The 15,134-nt window shown below is 54.4% G+C and overlaps 1 protein-coding gene across 17 annotated transcripts in view; it reads left to right on the forward strand.

Moving 5' to 3' along the window:
- Nucleotides 1–14,748, forward strand: part of ZMYND8 (zinc finger MYND-type containing 8) — a 113,642-nt gene extending 98,894 nt beyond the window's left edge. For 10 of the 17 annotated variants that reach the window (XM_079785050.1, XM_079785061.1, XM_079785060.1 and 7 more), the window contains 7 exons: nt 1,273–1,353; nt 2,269–2,347; nt 4,092–4,331; nt 5,856–6,016; nt 7,016–7,082; nt 11,178–11,248; nt 13,321–14,748. In XM_079785050.1, coding sequence (XP_079641176.1) covers nt 1,273–1,353; nt 2,269–2,347; nt 4,092–4,331; nt 5,856–6,016; nt 7,016–7,082; nt 11,178–11,248; nt 13,321–13,548 — 927 coding nt within the window. In that variant the 3' untranslated portion in view covers nt 13,549–14,748. The other 7 variants (XM_079785052.1, XM_079785055.1, XM_079785056.1 and 4 more) reach the window with 2 other exon arrangements.
- Nucleotides 14,749–15,134: the final 386 nt, after the last annotated feature.

Here is a 15,134-nt window from a genome sequence, read left to right on the forward strand (position 1 = left end):
ATAACAAACCAGCTACATCCACACAATGCACTATATTATTGGCCATAAAAAGGCATGGAGTGGGGATACACCTTTGGGAACAGATAAACCTTGAGAAGAGTGTGCTCAGTCCAGGAGGCGGGTCCCAGAGGACCACATGCTGAATAATTTCACATAGATGAACTTTGGATTAAGCTAATCTGAACAGATAGGGAGCAGATTAGTGGTTGTCGGGAGCCTGGGGGATGATGGGCATCTTGTGGGGGCGGTGAAGGTTAAAGGGGAGTGGAGTTTCTTTTTAGGGTAATGAAAAGGTTCTAAAATTGATTGTGGTGATGGATGTAGAACTCTGAATATTGCTGACAGCCACTGAATTATACACTGTAAATGGGTGAATTATAGGGTTTAGCAATGATCCTATATAATAAAGAGCTAATATGCTAATTAGACCAAACAGCCGAATGACCTTCCGGACATCCTTCCTGACAAAGCCAGTGCCGGAGGCAAGCCAGCTTGGGTCCCGGGTGCCTTCAGGCGGCCCGAGGAAAGCCAGCCAGGTCCTGGGTGCCTGCGGGCGGCCCGAGGAAAGCCAGCCGGGTCCTGGGTGCCTGCGGGCGGCCCGAGGAAAGCCAGCCGGGTCCTGGGTGCCTGCGGGCGGCCCGAGGAAAGCCAGCCGGGTCCTGGGTGCCTGCTGGCGGCCAGAGGAGGGAAACAGACTGGGTCCCGGGTGCTGGAGGGAATCCGGCTCCGGCAGCCGGGAGAAAGAAGGCCTACTCTTGCACGAATTTTCGTGCATTGGGCCTCTAGTATCTCAATAAAACGGTTTTGTTTTTTAAAGGGGAAGAATTAAATAACATCAGCAACAAAACAAAACATCCCTCCCTTGAACCCGTGTGCTGGCTACTCCAAATGCACCTGGGGGCCATCGCGTGCCAGGTTAGCCCGTGGCTATAGACACTGGCTTTATGGTTGTGCGCTTGTCCTGGCCTATGAGACAGGGAACGTGTGGGGATCCCGACCCTGGTTTACATCAGGGTTTCTTACCTCAGCACTGGTGACATTTGGACTGGATACTTCCGTTGTGGGGGCTGATCTGTGCCCTGTAAATGTTTAGGGCGCCTCTGGATTCTACCCACTAGATGCCAGTGGCACCCCTCCCCCCCACCGCTCCCTCCCCAGTCACGAGCCCCCAGGTGAGACCCGCTGCTTCACACAGGTGGGGGTTAGAGGTGTGTCATCTAGAAAAGCCTCGGGGAAGGGATCGCCTGAGTTGTTCCTCTTTCTGTCTTTCAGATGATGGATGCAATCAAAGGAACGATGACAGAGATATATAATGACCTTTCCAAAAACACTACTGGGAGCACAATAGCTGAGGTCAGAGACGGCGGTGACCTCCCTCTCTGCTCCGAGTGTTTGTGGGCCACTGTGGGACGGCGCCATGGAGAAGCTTCTCTGGAAATGCCTGCAGGGGCGGGCCCGGTCGCCAGGCTTGCTCAGCGGATGGGAATTGTTGGGGAGGGTATTTCTCCTGGAGCCAGGAGGCTGATGCTGTGTGTGATCAGTTCATTTTTCATAAAACCGCCCCAACCGGAGCCTGAGTTAATCCACTGGTGAAACTGGAAACCAGACCCTTGTGCTCCATGTAACACTGGTTCTTTGATCTTTTTATATAAGAGATCCTGGTTGTCTAAGAGTGTGTGTCCCGAGCCTGCACAATTTAGGTGACGGCCTGGGGAACCCAGTCGTGAAAAGCTAAAATGCCCACTTACAAGGTGACCCCTTATAAAAAGCGGCCTCCACGAACTTCTCTCTCAGGCCAATTCCCTGCGAGCCAGACGCAGAAAGGGCAGCAGGTGAGAGGAGAAGGGGCAGGATTTCTCGAGGTCACGGAGAGTGACATGGGGAAGCTTGGGAATCCCAGGCAAAGTCACTGGCTGATGAGGGCTGGGCAGGCCCAGCCTGGCGCTCCGGCGAAGGGAGAGTCTTCAGGAAGGTGCCTTGAGAGGCCTTTGGCAGAGCACAGTGTGACTAGAAGGCTTAGGAGAGGCCCCAGGAAAGATGAGTGACTCACCTGGATATTTAGTTTTCTGAACCAGTTTCTTGTGCATTTGGGTTAAGCACTGGCCTCTCTCTGGGCTATAGCCGTGGGGAGAGCAGCTGAGATCCAGGCTGCCTGCTCTCCATCCACCACGTGACGTTGACCTGGCAGCCAGGGAGAGGTCGGGCTCCTGGGCCCTGTTGGTGAGCGGCTCCCAGACCCGCCCTTTACGTCTCTCTCTGTCCTTACAGATTCGCAGGCTGAGGATTGAGATCGAGAAGCTTCAGTGGCTGCACCAGCAGGAGCTCTCTGAGATGAAACACAACTTGGGTAAGTAAGGCCCGGGGAAGGGGGCTGCACGGAGCAGGGTCGGGGACGGGAACGTCCATGAACCTCTGGAGTCAGGCCAGATGTGAATTGAGTCAAATGTGCACCAGGCGTTGTCCCCCTCCTGGGGGGCCCTGGCTCCCGGAGAGGCCCCCCGGGAGGACCCGGGTATAAAAGCAGGTATTAAAGCAGCCCCTTTCCTCTCTGGAAAACACCAGCATCAACAAAATAACAGTGACAGCAGCACTCGCAGCGCCTACTTACTAAACTCTCCACTCAGTGCCAGGAGCCTTCTGAAGCCTTTTTCATAAATTAACCAATTTCATTCTGACGGAAACCCTTGTGACAAAGGGCTCTCCTGTCCAGTTTTCAGGTGAAACTGAGGCACAGACATGCTAAGGCAGTTGTTCGAAATCGTGACGCCTTGACTCACACCAGACTTGCCCCCTGAGCCATTGGCTATTGAGTATTTTGACTTAAATTGTGAATATTGCCTGGGCAGCCCACGCTGAGACAAAGCTAGCCTGTTGGGCCCTGGATGAGCTTGCCTGCTGTTCCACCTACCATTCTGTGTAAATATTGGTCATTATTTCCCCCCCCCAGAGGCAGAGCCTGTTTCTTTCAGACCCTCATGTAATCTCGGTCTCAAGAGTTAGAGTGTTGGGAACAGACATAGGCTGTCTCTGTGGGGCAGGCACGCCCACCGGCTCCCCAGTGATGTACGCGGAAATCACCCCTGGCAAACTCATCTTATGAAGCCCACCAGAGGAGAAGCCCTCCGCTCTTAGCTTGTCACCAGGAAGCTGTTGCTTCTTGTTTTTCTGGTCAGGTCAAATCATCTCTCTCTTTTTTTGTTTGGTAATCTTCACCCGAGGATATTTTCCATTGTTATTTTAGAGAGAGTGGAAGGGAGGGGGGTGGGAAGGAGAGAGAGGGCCGAGGCTAGAGCCTGAAACCGCTTCTTCACAAGGGGTTGGTTTTCCTTACTGCTCTGTTTTGGAGGGGTCCTTTTTTAATTTCAGGAAGAGGATTTTGAGGAATCGAGGAACCATTTATTTTAATGTACAGGTCTCTCCCAGCTGAATTGCAAATTGACTTATTGTCTAAAATAAAACGAGAGAAATCTCAGTAGATTGAGCAGTTCGATCGTTGACCTGTTAGCATGATGATCAACCACAGTGCCCTGTCTCCATCGCCACTAACCACACTAGAAAGACAGCATGTCTGAGTTCTAGTCCCAGCTCTGCCCTTATTAGCTGTGTGCCTCAGTTTTCTCATCTGTGAAAAGGGTATTATTTAGTACTTACCTCATAGGATCAGTATATGGATTAAATGAGTTAATATTTCAAAAGTGCTTAGAACAATGTCTGCATATAGTAGGTGCTGTATAAGGACTCAGTAGAAAAAAAGGCTGGTGCTAATGGTGAAGTTCAGAGTGAGTTTAGTGGCAGTTGTTTTGAGGGTTTATTTGAAGGCTTCCCACAGAACTAGTGTGGTGCTGTCCTGGTTGCTATGTCATTATTGAGATAATGTCCTGTTACTGTCATACATGAGGCGGCAAATGTCATGTCATTGTGACAAGCGCCCATTTTACAGATGAAGACATTGGGGCTCAGGGAGGGAGGGAGGGGTGTCTCACAGCCGGGCTATCGCCGAGCCGGGGTTTGCATCAGATCTGGTCTGAACAGCCCCTGCCTGGGCCCGGGGACAGGCACTGAGGCCAGCGTCCTCTCCCCTCCTCTGCCAGAGCTGACCATGGCGGAGATGCGGCAGAGCCTGGAGCAGGAGCGGGACCGGCTCATCGCCGAGGTGAAGAAGCAGCTGGAGCAGGAGAAGCAGCAGGCGGTGGACGAGACCAAGAAGAAGCAGTGGTGCGCCAACTGCAAGAAAGAGGCCATTTTCTACTGCTGCTGGAACACCAGCTACTGCGACTACCCCTGCCAGCAGGCCCACTGGCCCGAGCACATGAAGTCCTGTACCCAGTCAGGTGCGGCCGCGGCCCAGCCCAGGCTCCCACGGGGCCCCAGAGGAGGCTGACCCGGTGCGGGGCCTTGCACAGCCCCTCGTCCGTCCGTCACTCACACACACTGTCTCCCCTTCACTCACACACACACACACACACACACACACACACACACACACACCGGCGTGCACACTCAGCAGAGACCACAGGAGCAGGTTTTTGGAACCTCGGACTCTGTGTCATTTGCCGGAGTGTGGGGCTTGTAATACCAGCCCAGAGGAGTTCAGTTTCATGTGAGGTGCAGTGCTTCCCAATGGGAGCCATTTCCGTGTCCTGTCCCCCACGACATGGGCAGTGACGGCAGACATCTGTGGTGGGTATAGTGGAGGGGTGGCCACTGGCGTCCAGAAGGTAGAGGCCGGGGATCGGGGCACAGGGTGGTTGCCCACAAGGAGAAGGGTCTGATCGGTATCTGTCAGTGATACCGAAGTGGAGGATGCCTGCTGGCTAGGGAAGCCGGGACTCAGGGCTTTAAATCATCAGGATTCCAGTTTCGGTGTGAAGGAGACAGTCTTGCTGTGGAACTGGTCCAGTCTTGTAATCTCTTTCTACCACGTGGCACGCGGGTCTCGGCCCAGGATCCTCCGGCAGGAGATACTGTCCCGTTAGAATGGATTAATTCTATTTTAAAAACAATGTTTACAGCTAGCTTTTATTTATGGCAAATCCTATTAGCTTTATGTGCTTAGAATTAGAAGTGCCTATTTTAAATATTTAAATGTAAAAGTCACAAATAATATGCAAGGTAGTGTGTGTGTAGATGGGCAGGATTTTCAAAGGTGACAGCATAAGAGACCAGGTTTGAGAAGCAACTTCAATCATCCGGTAAAAATTGTTATTTTTAAAAAGACGAGGTTGAACCATACACTGCTGTGTCCTTTCATCTGCTTCAGGGAAATTTCTTCTGATAGTGACTTTGAATCTCCTAGGTTCTGGAGTGTGTCTGATGACCCCTTGCGTTGTTACGAGACGCCACAGCACCCTTCTGCTTTCCTTTCTTTGCGGCATCATAATGTCCATCCTCCCGCAATTCTCTCAGACCCCTGGTTTTCCAGTTGTCCAAGTGTCTTCTGTCCCCTGAGGCTCCGCGCCTCTCACCATCCTGTTGCTTTTCGCGTGGGTTTTTCCCGCCTCCTCAGAAGGAAGCAATGGCATGGGGCTGAACTAGTTCTGAAACTAGAACTTAGGAAGCTTGTGATTCTAGGTGAGCAGTAGCTGGCTCCTCATTTGGGCCTTCGTTTATTCTGCGAACATGCTTTCGTCTCCAGAATCACTTAGGAAAACACAAATTACTATAAACGGGACCAGATTTCCACGTCTGGATTCCAGCTTCTGGAAAACGGGGGGTGGTGGGGGGGGGCTGGCCTCCTGGGGGGGTGGGTCAGTGTGCTGAGCCGTGGCGCCCCCATGTGCGGAGCTGTGGTCCCTGCAGGTCCGGAGGCCATGGCACTCGGCTTACACGTGGGCTTCTCTCCCCTTCACCCCCAGCTACCGCCCCTCAGCAGGAAGCGGATTCCGAGTCGAACACAGAAACACTAAACAAGTCCTCCCAGGGGTCCTCCTCCAGCGCACAGGCAGCCCCTTCAGACACAGCCAGCGCCTCGAAAGAGAAGGAGACGGCTGCTGAGAAAAGCAAGGATGGCGGCTCGGTGAGTGTCCGCACGCCATTGCTGGTGACGCCAGTCCGCTGGGCCGGTCAAGTCTCAGTTCCTGTTCCCAGGCCTGCCACCCCTGACACGCACCCGTGGCGGTAGATTTGTCCATCTTCAAGGTGGGGCAGTCGGGCTGCGGGTGGGGAGGGCCTTAGCAGGTGTCCGCAGGCCGCCTTTCCCTGGCGGGCACCCGGGCAGGGGCAGGGGAGTATGGAGTCCAAGGTGACATTCGTGTGACTCAAGACAGCTGCTCCCCGGCGACGCGGGGTTTAGAACAGCGTTGTCTGGTAGAACCTTCTGTGGCGCTGGGCGTGGGGAGTCTGCTCTGTCCAGCCTGCAGCCACGAGCCACCGGGGCCTGAGCACTGGGCCTGTGGCCGGTGTGCCGAGGGACTTGGCTCCCATGGTCGCATGTGACTCGTGGCTGCGGGTGGGCAGTGAAGGCTGCATCTCCCGCCTCCAGCGTGTGGAGTGTCCGGCGGGTTGTCTGTCAGCGGGATGTGAGTGGCATGTGGGTAATCTTCTACATGTTTGGTCATCATGACTTTATTTCCGTGTGGGTGAGGAGAGAAAGAAGTCATTACCCCATCAGTCAGATCCCTTTGAGTTCAGTGGTATTTCCTCGTTGGAGGCTAATGTGAAATAAAAGTGAACGAACACAGTTTTGGAGGAACAGGCTTCCTCTTCGGAGAGGGCCGGACTCGGAGGGCTGGCAGGCCAGTGAGTGGAGGGGCGGAGGCAGCCAGTGTCCTGGGAGCTGAGGCTGAGGGTTGAGCCAGGGCCGCCCCGGGGCGGCGGTCCAGCCTGTCGGGCCTGGGGACAGCGCACAGGGAGGGGGCCACCCCCGCTGACCTGCCCCCGCTGCCTGCGGCACCGGGCCGAGGGCACAGAGGTGCCTGGGGGGCAGAAAGGAGCACCCCCGAGGATCCCTGGACCTCCCTGGGGGCTCCCTTGGCCCCAGTGCCGTGAGTCCATCTCTCTCTCTTTGTATTTCTAGACCCTCGACCTTTCTGGCTCCAGGGAGACGCCCTCCTCCATTCTCTTAGGCTCCAACCAAGGCTCTGGTACGTTGCCCCCTGGGGGGTGGATGGCGCGCTCATTCCACACGGGCAGGGGGAAGCCGTTTCCTTAGAGAGAACCGGAAGGGTTACTGGATTTCAAACTGCCGTGGATCCTTAGGGATCCTTGGGGTGCCCTGGGCGGGTCAGTGGGGGCGAGGGAGTCCAGACACCTCTGAAGTGGTCCGCGTTTGCCCGTACAGTAAGTCCTCACTCAATGCTGTCGATGGCTGTGCAGCTTGAAGTGAAACGATGTCTGACGGGACCAGTTTTCCTGCAGGCCACTTGGTACAAGCCGTTAAGCTACGGCCTCTCATCAATGGTGTAATGAAGTGACGCTGAACAAAACGGCGTTGTTTGAGGACCCTCTGTATTCACTTATTGGGGATCCACATGAGACTTCATCTGGACAGGGGGTTCCGTTGCGGACCTGGGTGGGGAGGCGATGATGTGCTTTGGGGCGGGGCAGTCCTTCTGCCCCCAGGGAAATGACCACAATAAACAAAACCGGGGGGAACTCTATTCCCAGCACCTGTGTTCGGTGGACGAGGGCTCTCGAGCCTTGCGGGAAATGAAGAAAAATTTTAGGTGGATGATCTTCCTGTAAAAACCGTTCCTCTTAGGAATAAATAAACCGGCAGGCTGTATTGGGAGAGTTTCCAAGACTGAATTTTGGTTTTTCTCTTCCCTGAGATTTGAGCTGTCCTCCTTTCTGGCCCAAAGGGTCTCTGTCCTGTACCCTCTAAGCCTGTTTTGGGTCATTCCATAAGGGTTCCAAGAAGGTATCTTCACTGAGGACAATTCTGCTTAATCCAAGGTTTTTCAGCTCTAAGACCTTTCTCTCTGGTAGATAATTCACAAATTTTTATTTCTCTTTTGCATATTAAGTGTATGGAGGATGCAGTGATGTTCATTGTTAGTGTGGCATGAACGGATTTTAGGGAGAATATGAACTTGGCATTGAATGCAATTGAACCACCTATTGAAAAAGTTACTCCTCTTCCTTCCCTCCCCCCCCCCCCCCCATTCCTGATAGAATCTCTGAGAACAGGTGCATTTTGGTGCGGTGATGGCTTTTGCATTTCTTTGATATTTTCTAGTCCTCTTCCTAACAGAGAGTGCAGGCTTTACACCTGAGCAGCGAGGTGCCCACTTAACAAATTAATACTATAATTTGCTTTTCACTATGTTTATTTGAGAGTTGCCTTCTATGCATGGGCAAGTATTAATGACTTTCTGCCTTGGGTGGTGCTATAAAAGCGTCTGTTTTATTTAAGTTTAAACATGAGTTTGAACTAAAAACATGAACCAAGTAGTGTGTAGGGCAGTGATGGCGAACCTATGACACGCGTGTCAGCACTGACATGCGTAGCCATTTCTGATGACACGCGGCCGCATGCCGAGGATGAAACATTTGCTGCTCCTGAGGATGAAACATTTGCGACTAGAGTCTTGGAGTTAGTTTTTTCCTCAAAGTGACACACTACCCGAGTTATGCTCAGTTTTTTGGCAAGTTTGACACACCAAGCCCAAAAGGTTGCCCATCACTGGTGTAGGAGGACTGTGGATGTGTCCAATTGTGCAGGTGGTGTGAGAAAGGCCCACGTTGGAGGAACGCTGTTTCAGACAGGGGGCGCTGTTGAGGTTGTGCAGCAGCAAAGTGGTGGGATCCACAAGGCTGATGGGAAATGACTGATGCCGTGGTGTGTGGAATCTGCTGGAATAAGCCGGGTTGTCCACGGGACTGCGGTTGGGAGCTGCATCGTATTCCAGTTCGGAGGCGAATGAGGTGTATCCCAGCCCAGGGGTCAGCAAACTCTGAAACTTAGGGCCACATGGGCCCCTGCCGGGTGAAAGCAGGCATAGATAATATGTCAGTCAGGGAGTATGGCCACGCTCCAGTGAAACTATTTGGAAAAATAGTCCTCGGGCTGGATCTGGGCCATCGCTGGCTGACTAACCTAAAGCACACAACCCAAGGGGGTGGGGAAGAAGGTTCTGTTTTATATGAACTAAGTAACCTGTAGGAGAGGAGGCAGACTGCTCTGGCAGATGCTGGTAGAAGCTCTGGTAGGTTTGGTCCAGGTGGGTTTTGGGGAGAGCATGATCCCCAGGAGTCTGTGGACTGGGCAGGGTAGCAGGAGGGGGAGGGGAAGACCCCCCCCCCCCCAATTCTACTTTGGATTCCTGGAGGGTGTGTAGCTCTGGACTTTGTGCAGAAGGTTGAGGCACACAGAGTTTGTGGAGTGTCTCTGGGGCCAGGCGCAGTGCTAGGGCTGGGGGTTCAGTGGTGAGCAAGACAGTTCCCCTTTGACTTCCTCGTACGTCTGACTGAGCTCCTGCCAGCCTTGCTGTCGGGGACAATGCAGGTGAAACCTCGTGGAGGGCAGTGGGCTCAGTAGAACACTGTGGTTCTGAGCTCTTTCTAGGCACCTGGTACCAGGATGGTAAGAGGAGGGAGGAGTCTAGTTGGAAGGGAGAGAGGTTTAGTCGGGGGTCTGAGCCTCCCTGGGGTGGGCACGGGCCTGTTGTCTCTTAAGTTGGAAAATGTGACTAAGGCGTTACGTGCATATAATCAGAGGAAATAAGACCGTACGGGGAGAATCGATGCCCAGTCCCAGCCTCACTGCTGTGTGTGATGCATGTGGAACTCACCTCCTTATTTGTAAATAATGTCCTTCCCTACACTCTGTTTCTGGACTTTATCTTTAGAAACCGCTCATTGATTTCCAGCTTTAAAAGACGAGAGGTAGGCATTTGTGGACTATAATGAACAACACAAACTGATGAACAAAAAACAGAACCAGAGACGAAGCATCAAACAGACTGTCCAACCTATGAGGGAAGGCGGGGTTGGGGGGTGGGGTGAGGGGGTAAGAGATCAACCAAAGGACTCGTATGCATGCATATGAGCATAACCAATGGACACAGACAGTAGGGGGGTGAGGGCATGTGCTGGGGGGTGGGAGTGGCCGGGGAGAGGCCAATGGGGGAAAAAGGAGACTCATATAATACTTTAAACAATAAAGAACTTAAAAAGAAAAAAGAGAGATGAGAGTTAGGATCATAGATGACATCTCCCCATTTCATCCCAAGCGACTTGCCACTGTTTTATGTCTCTGAGTTCCCTGGTCAGATACAAGCCTTACCCTCTGGTTCCTATTCTGCCAGCTCGAGGCAGTCCTGCCCTGTCCCCCGGTGGCCCCCGTCTCCCCCCTCACTTCTCCTACCCCGTCCTGTCCGGACTCCCATCTTCTCCGCTCCGACTCGCCTTCGTCGAGGTTGAGAACGGGAGCTGTTCTGTAGCTGCAGTTGTCTTCCCGCTGGAGGCTGTGGGCCCGTTGGGACTGAAATGCACGCACCCGTGTTTCTGTGTTTCTGTGTCGGGGGCCGACTCCTCGGTCTCGGCATCCGTGTACTGGGATTACGTTTCCGCTCCTGGGCGGCCTTGCTTGCTCCAGGAGCTCCTGTTTCCTCCTTGATCGTGTCTCCAGCCATTTCCTAACCGCTCTTCGCCATTCTCAGTTATTTTATGGAGACCCCTTTCATGTCACTCATTTTTGACTCTTCAATTTCCGACGTGGTTGGTGTCCTACCATCGGAGCTGAGACTGTGGCTCACTGGACAGCGCGTCTGTAGCCCCATCCTCAGCCCGCCGCCCCCTATGCCCCTTCATCGCCTCCCTCCTCCCTGCTCTGTGTCCTCCGTGGCCGTGGATTAGCTACTACTTGCCCTCAGCAATCGGCATTGCCTGGTGCCGCCTCCCACCATGCTGGGGTCTGGCGCCTGTTTCCCTGGCCGAGTTAGACTGTTGGCAGAGTTCACGGTTCCGAGGAGTTTGCTTTCAGATGCTGAGGATCTGTGGCTTCCGGAGTTGCTTTGATGTCGTGTCTGTCTTATTTCCACCTGTAATGCCGTGCTGTGTCCGGCGATCCTGCTGATGGGGTAATAGGCATTTTTAAAAAGCTTTAGTCTCCTGTGAGCCCCGAAGTGGAGCAGCAGTGCTAAGAGCAGTGGCCTAACGAGGGCCAGCACTGGTGAGCACGTGGGGGCGTGGATGTGAGCGGATAGACTCTGAGGATGCCTGTGCTATCTCTTCAGTTAGCAACAACCTGCCTCTGCCCCAACCGCCACCGACCACCAGCCGCACCCCACCTACCCGGCCCGGAAGTGTAAGTATGACCCCGCCCTCCGGAGCTGCCCCGGCTCCCTCCTGGCACGCGAAGGCCGGGTGGGTGTGCCTCTGTGGGGGTGTATCCTCTTTGGTTCTTTGGAGTGATGGGTCTTGCTTTGGCTTGTATGTAACAGGGCCTCTGGTGGCCATTGAGACGGCCAGAGCGTATGGTTTGGCTTCTCGAGGGGACATCCTCGCTCTTTTCATAAAAGGCCCCAGGTTAACACCGATCCTCCCCTGCAGTGCTTGGCCGTACCAGCCAGCGCCACGCCCTGTCCATGTGAGGGGTAGGCCCCACAGGTGCTGTCCTGGCTCAGCCCTGCACCCATTCCTTCTGCTCCCTCCCCCCCGCCCCGAGCAGGGGGACTTGATGTGGCTTACGGCATGGCTGCAGGGTTTTCTCACGTTCGGTGATGACCAGCCACAGCGCTCCCCAGAGTCCTTCCAGAAGGACTGATGGTGTAGGCCACGCATGTCAAACTCACAGGCTAACGCGGGCCAAATAAAGAGGCATGCGCCCCCGGGCAGCGTGTTTGACGTGCTTGATGTAGGCAATGCAAATCGGGCAGAATGCTACGGAGAGGCAGAGTCCGGGCTGTTAAGGTGGACCTGGCCCTAGAGAAGTGCCGATTGGTCATTACAAAATAGTCCGAGGGACATAACGTACAGCATAGGAAATACAGTCAGTGATATTGTTAATGACTATGTATGGTGTCAGGGGGATCACTTTGTAAAGTTTATGATTGTCTAACCCCTATGGCAGTGATGGCGAACCTATGACACGCGTGTCAGCACTGACACGCGTAGCCATTTCTGATGACACGCGGCCGCACGCCGAGGATGAAACATTTGCGACTCGAGTCTTGGAGTTAGTGTTTTCCTCAAAGTGACACACTGCCCGGGTTATGCTCAGTTTTTTGGCGAAGTTTGACACACCAAGCTCAAAAGGTTGCCCATCACTGCCCTATGCTGTACACCCTAAACTAATACAAAATAATATTGAATGTAAACTAGTTGAAAAAATTATAAAAAAAAAAAAGGCCGCCCCGCCCCCCCCCCCCCCCCCCCTGCAGAATGCTGCCCTGAGGGTCCGTGATGCCGTGACGAGGGAGCTCCTCTGAGAGGACTCACCTTGGAGATCCTGCCCATTCCCTTCCCGACCTTCAGAACAGCTCACGCCAGCCAGGTGATCAACAGCATCCCCCCCCACGATGACACGGCCCCCTCCTCCCTCGTGCGATTTCTGTCTCTGAACTTGAAGCTGACGTCTTTCAGTCAGCTAGTACCACCCCACCCCTCGAGGAATTGTAAAAAGCTTTGCTCCAGTCTGTCTGTCGGAGCCGGTAAAAGGCCTCAGGTGTGCGGGACCTAGTGCTTGCTGCCAGGCTCTCGTAGGCGCCTGTCCAGCGAGCCCGCCCGCCCGGACCGTGTGACGGCGTTACAGGTACTCGTCTGCCTCTGCGGCTCCTCGTGTCTCACGCGCCTTGTGGTCCTTGAAGCTGGCTCAGGTCCGACTGGCTCCGCACTCTGTGGTGACCCTCCCTCCGTCCGGCTTGTCCTTCCCGGGGCCAGTGGTCTGTGCTCCCCGCTGGCCTTGGCCGTTCTGGTCCACTTTCCTCCTCCTCTACCATCTGCTCCTCTGGGTGGTTTGGGATCAGTCTGTTTCTCGAGTTTCCTATAAATTGATCAAAGAACCTTGATGTTAAGTCGGTAGATCGCACGTCACACTTGGTGGGCGCCTTTTCCTGTGCCCGAGGTTGGCCGCAGGCGCTCGGGGTGCTTGGCGTCACGTCCTGAAGATGCCCAGTTAGGGGCACCGCACCCGAAAGGCCTTCCCTGGCTCTTTCCTCTCTCACCTTCATTCTCTGTGAGCACGACACCCTCCTGTCTTTCCAGCCAGCTCTGTGTCATCCTAAGGAGATGCGTCGTCTGCCTTGGTGCTCGGCAGACCCACCCGCGCCCGGGAGCGGGGTGGCAGTGTTGGCCCCGCGGCGCTGTGCGGGCGGAGAGGGGTGCGGGGCAGGTGGCGGGGAGTGCTGAGCCTTTCTCTCTGTTGCTTTTCCTCCCCAGACCATGCCCGGGGCAGTAAGTCCGGGGGCTGGAGCGGCGGCGATGAGAAGCGAGGATCGTCGCGCTCCGAGCACACCAGCAGCAGCGCCAGTTCGAAGAGCCTCATCCCGAAAGAGTCTCGGCTGGACGCCTTCTGGGACTAGGGACACGCCGCGCCCCAAGCTGCCCGCCCCGCGGAGGAAGAAGAGCGCAGAGCCCGGGCCGCCAGGGGACGGCCCAGAGCCGTGAGGCCTCGGGAGGCCCACCCCCTCCGGACTCGAGGCCCCGCACAGACGTGGCCTTTCTTCCCACGGAGGGTCCCACACTACACACGTCCACCACTAGCTCCGAGGACCGGTCACCCACCTGAACTTCCGCGTTAGATGTAAATAATGTACAATTTGTGGATGTCCCTGAACTTAGAGTACCTCCCCCTTTTTATATTTGTATGGACTTTAACTTATAAAAAGAAAAAAGGAAAAAGAAAGGCAGGTAGAGAAACACACCCAACCAACACAAAGGACGTTCTGGTGTTGGAGGAGGGGTCGTCCGCGGCCCGTCCGCCTGGAGGCGGCCCACGGGGTCGTGAGATCCCGCACAGACTCTGCCGTCGCAGGCACATCCCATCACGCCACCGGCCCTCCCCGACACCGCGCTCCTGTGTCATCCGATCGAGCTCTCTGGACCCGGAGGACGCGGGCAGGAGCTAGCTTCTGTTCCGTGACCGAGGCGACGACTCTGCTCCTGGAAGGGAAAACCCCGTGTCCTTGTTTACAGAAGAGAAGCAGAAACCCCGCTCGGCCCAGCGCAGGAGAGAAGAACATCGGGCGATTTGAGTCCTTGAAACCAAGAGAAGTCTTCGCTTCGCGGGCGGCCGCTGTCAGCACACGTGCGCGCTCGGGGAGAGATCCTGTGCCTGGCGGAAGCGAGGACCGAGGCAGGGCGCACGCAGAGGACATTCGCATGTCTGTAGTATTTATACGATGGAACTTGACGTTTTTATGTTAAGCATGAAACCAAGGCAGTGTGAGAGGACACGCCCGCCATGCTGTCGGTTACACTACGAACGCTGTAGCTCCGTTCTGTATGTTGTGTGAAACAAAAAGCATCGAGCAAAGCAGAGGGGGACGTATGTATATGAGGAAATTAATTGTACGATATCATTCCAGTCCATCTCGTTGTACATTTTAGTCTCGTGTACTTTCTCTTCATTGTTGGTAAGAGGAGGCGAACTGTACAGTTTCCAGCTAGTTACCCGTGTTAGAGAAGAAATAAAAAGGGGAGTCATAGAAGGAAACGGGAGAGAAGGAACACTTGTGAATTGCAGTTATCAAGAGGAAATAGCCTAGCTGGCCTTATTTGTGAAGCATAATTGCTTTTAGCATATGGAAGTATTTTTTCACATTTTCTTTGTATAAAATTTGTATTAAACTTAAATATCTTTTTTGACGATGGTGTTTCTTTGTGACTGAGCCAGTAGACTCACAACGCGGTAGGCTCTTTTGGGTTCCTCCCCTGCTCTCCCCACTTTTTTCAGATTCTTCACCTTTTTAAAATTAAACTGTTTTTGGAAAAACGGCTCGGTCGTCCTCGAATTTGCAGTTTTCCCCCTGGGTCTGGATGGCCACGTCCGGTTTGCGAGACGAACACAGGAGGCCAGGCCGTGAGCGGCCGAGCACGTCTCCGCGGCGGTGGGCACATCAAAGGGCCCCTCGTCCGGGTCCTTCCGTGTTTTTGACGGCGACGTGAAGCTCGGGAAATCCTGGGTCAGTCTCAGGAAAGCGGTGGGGCGGGCGGGGGGTGGGGCAGGGAGTTCTTCCCCGGCCAGGATGGAG

The sequence above is a fragment of the Cnephaeus nilssonii genome (genome assembly GCF_951640355.1).
Source record: "Cnephaeus nilssonii genome assembly, chromosome: 11".
NCBI lineage: Eukaryota > Metazoa > Chordata > Mammalia > Chiroptera > Vespertilionidae > Cnephaeus > Cnephaeus nilssonii.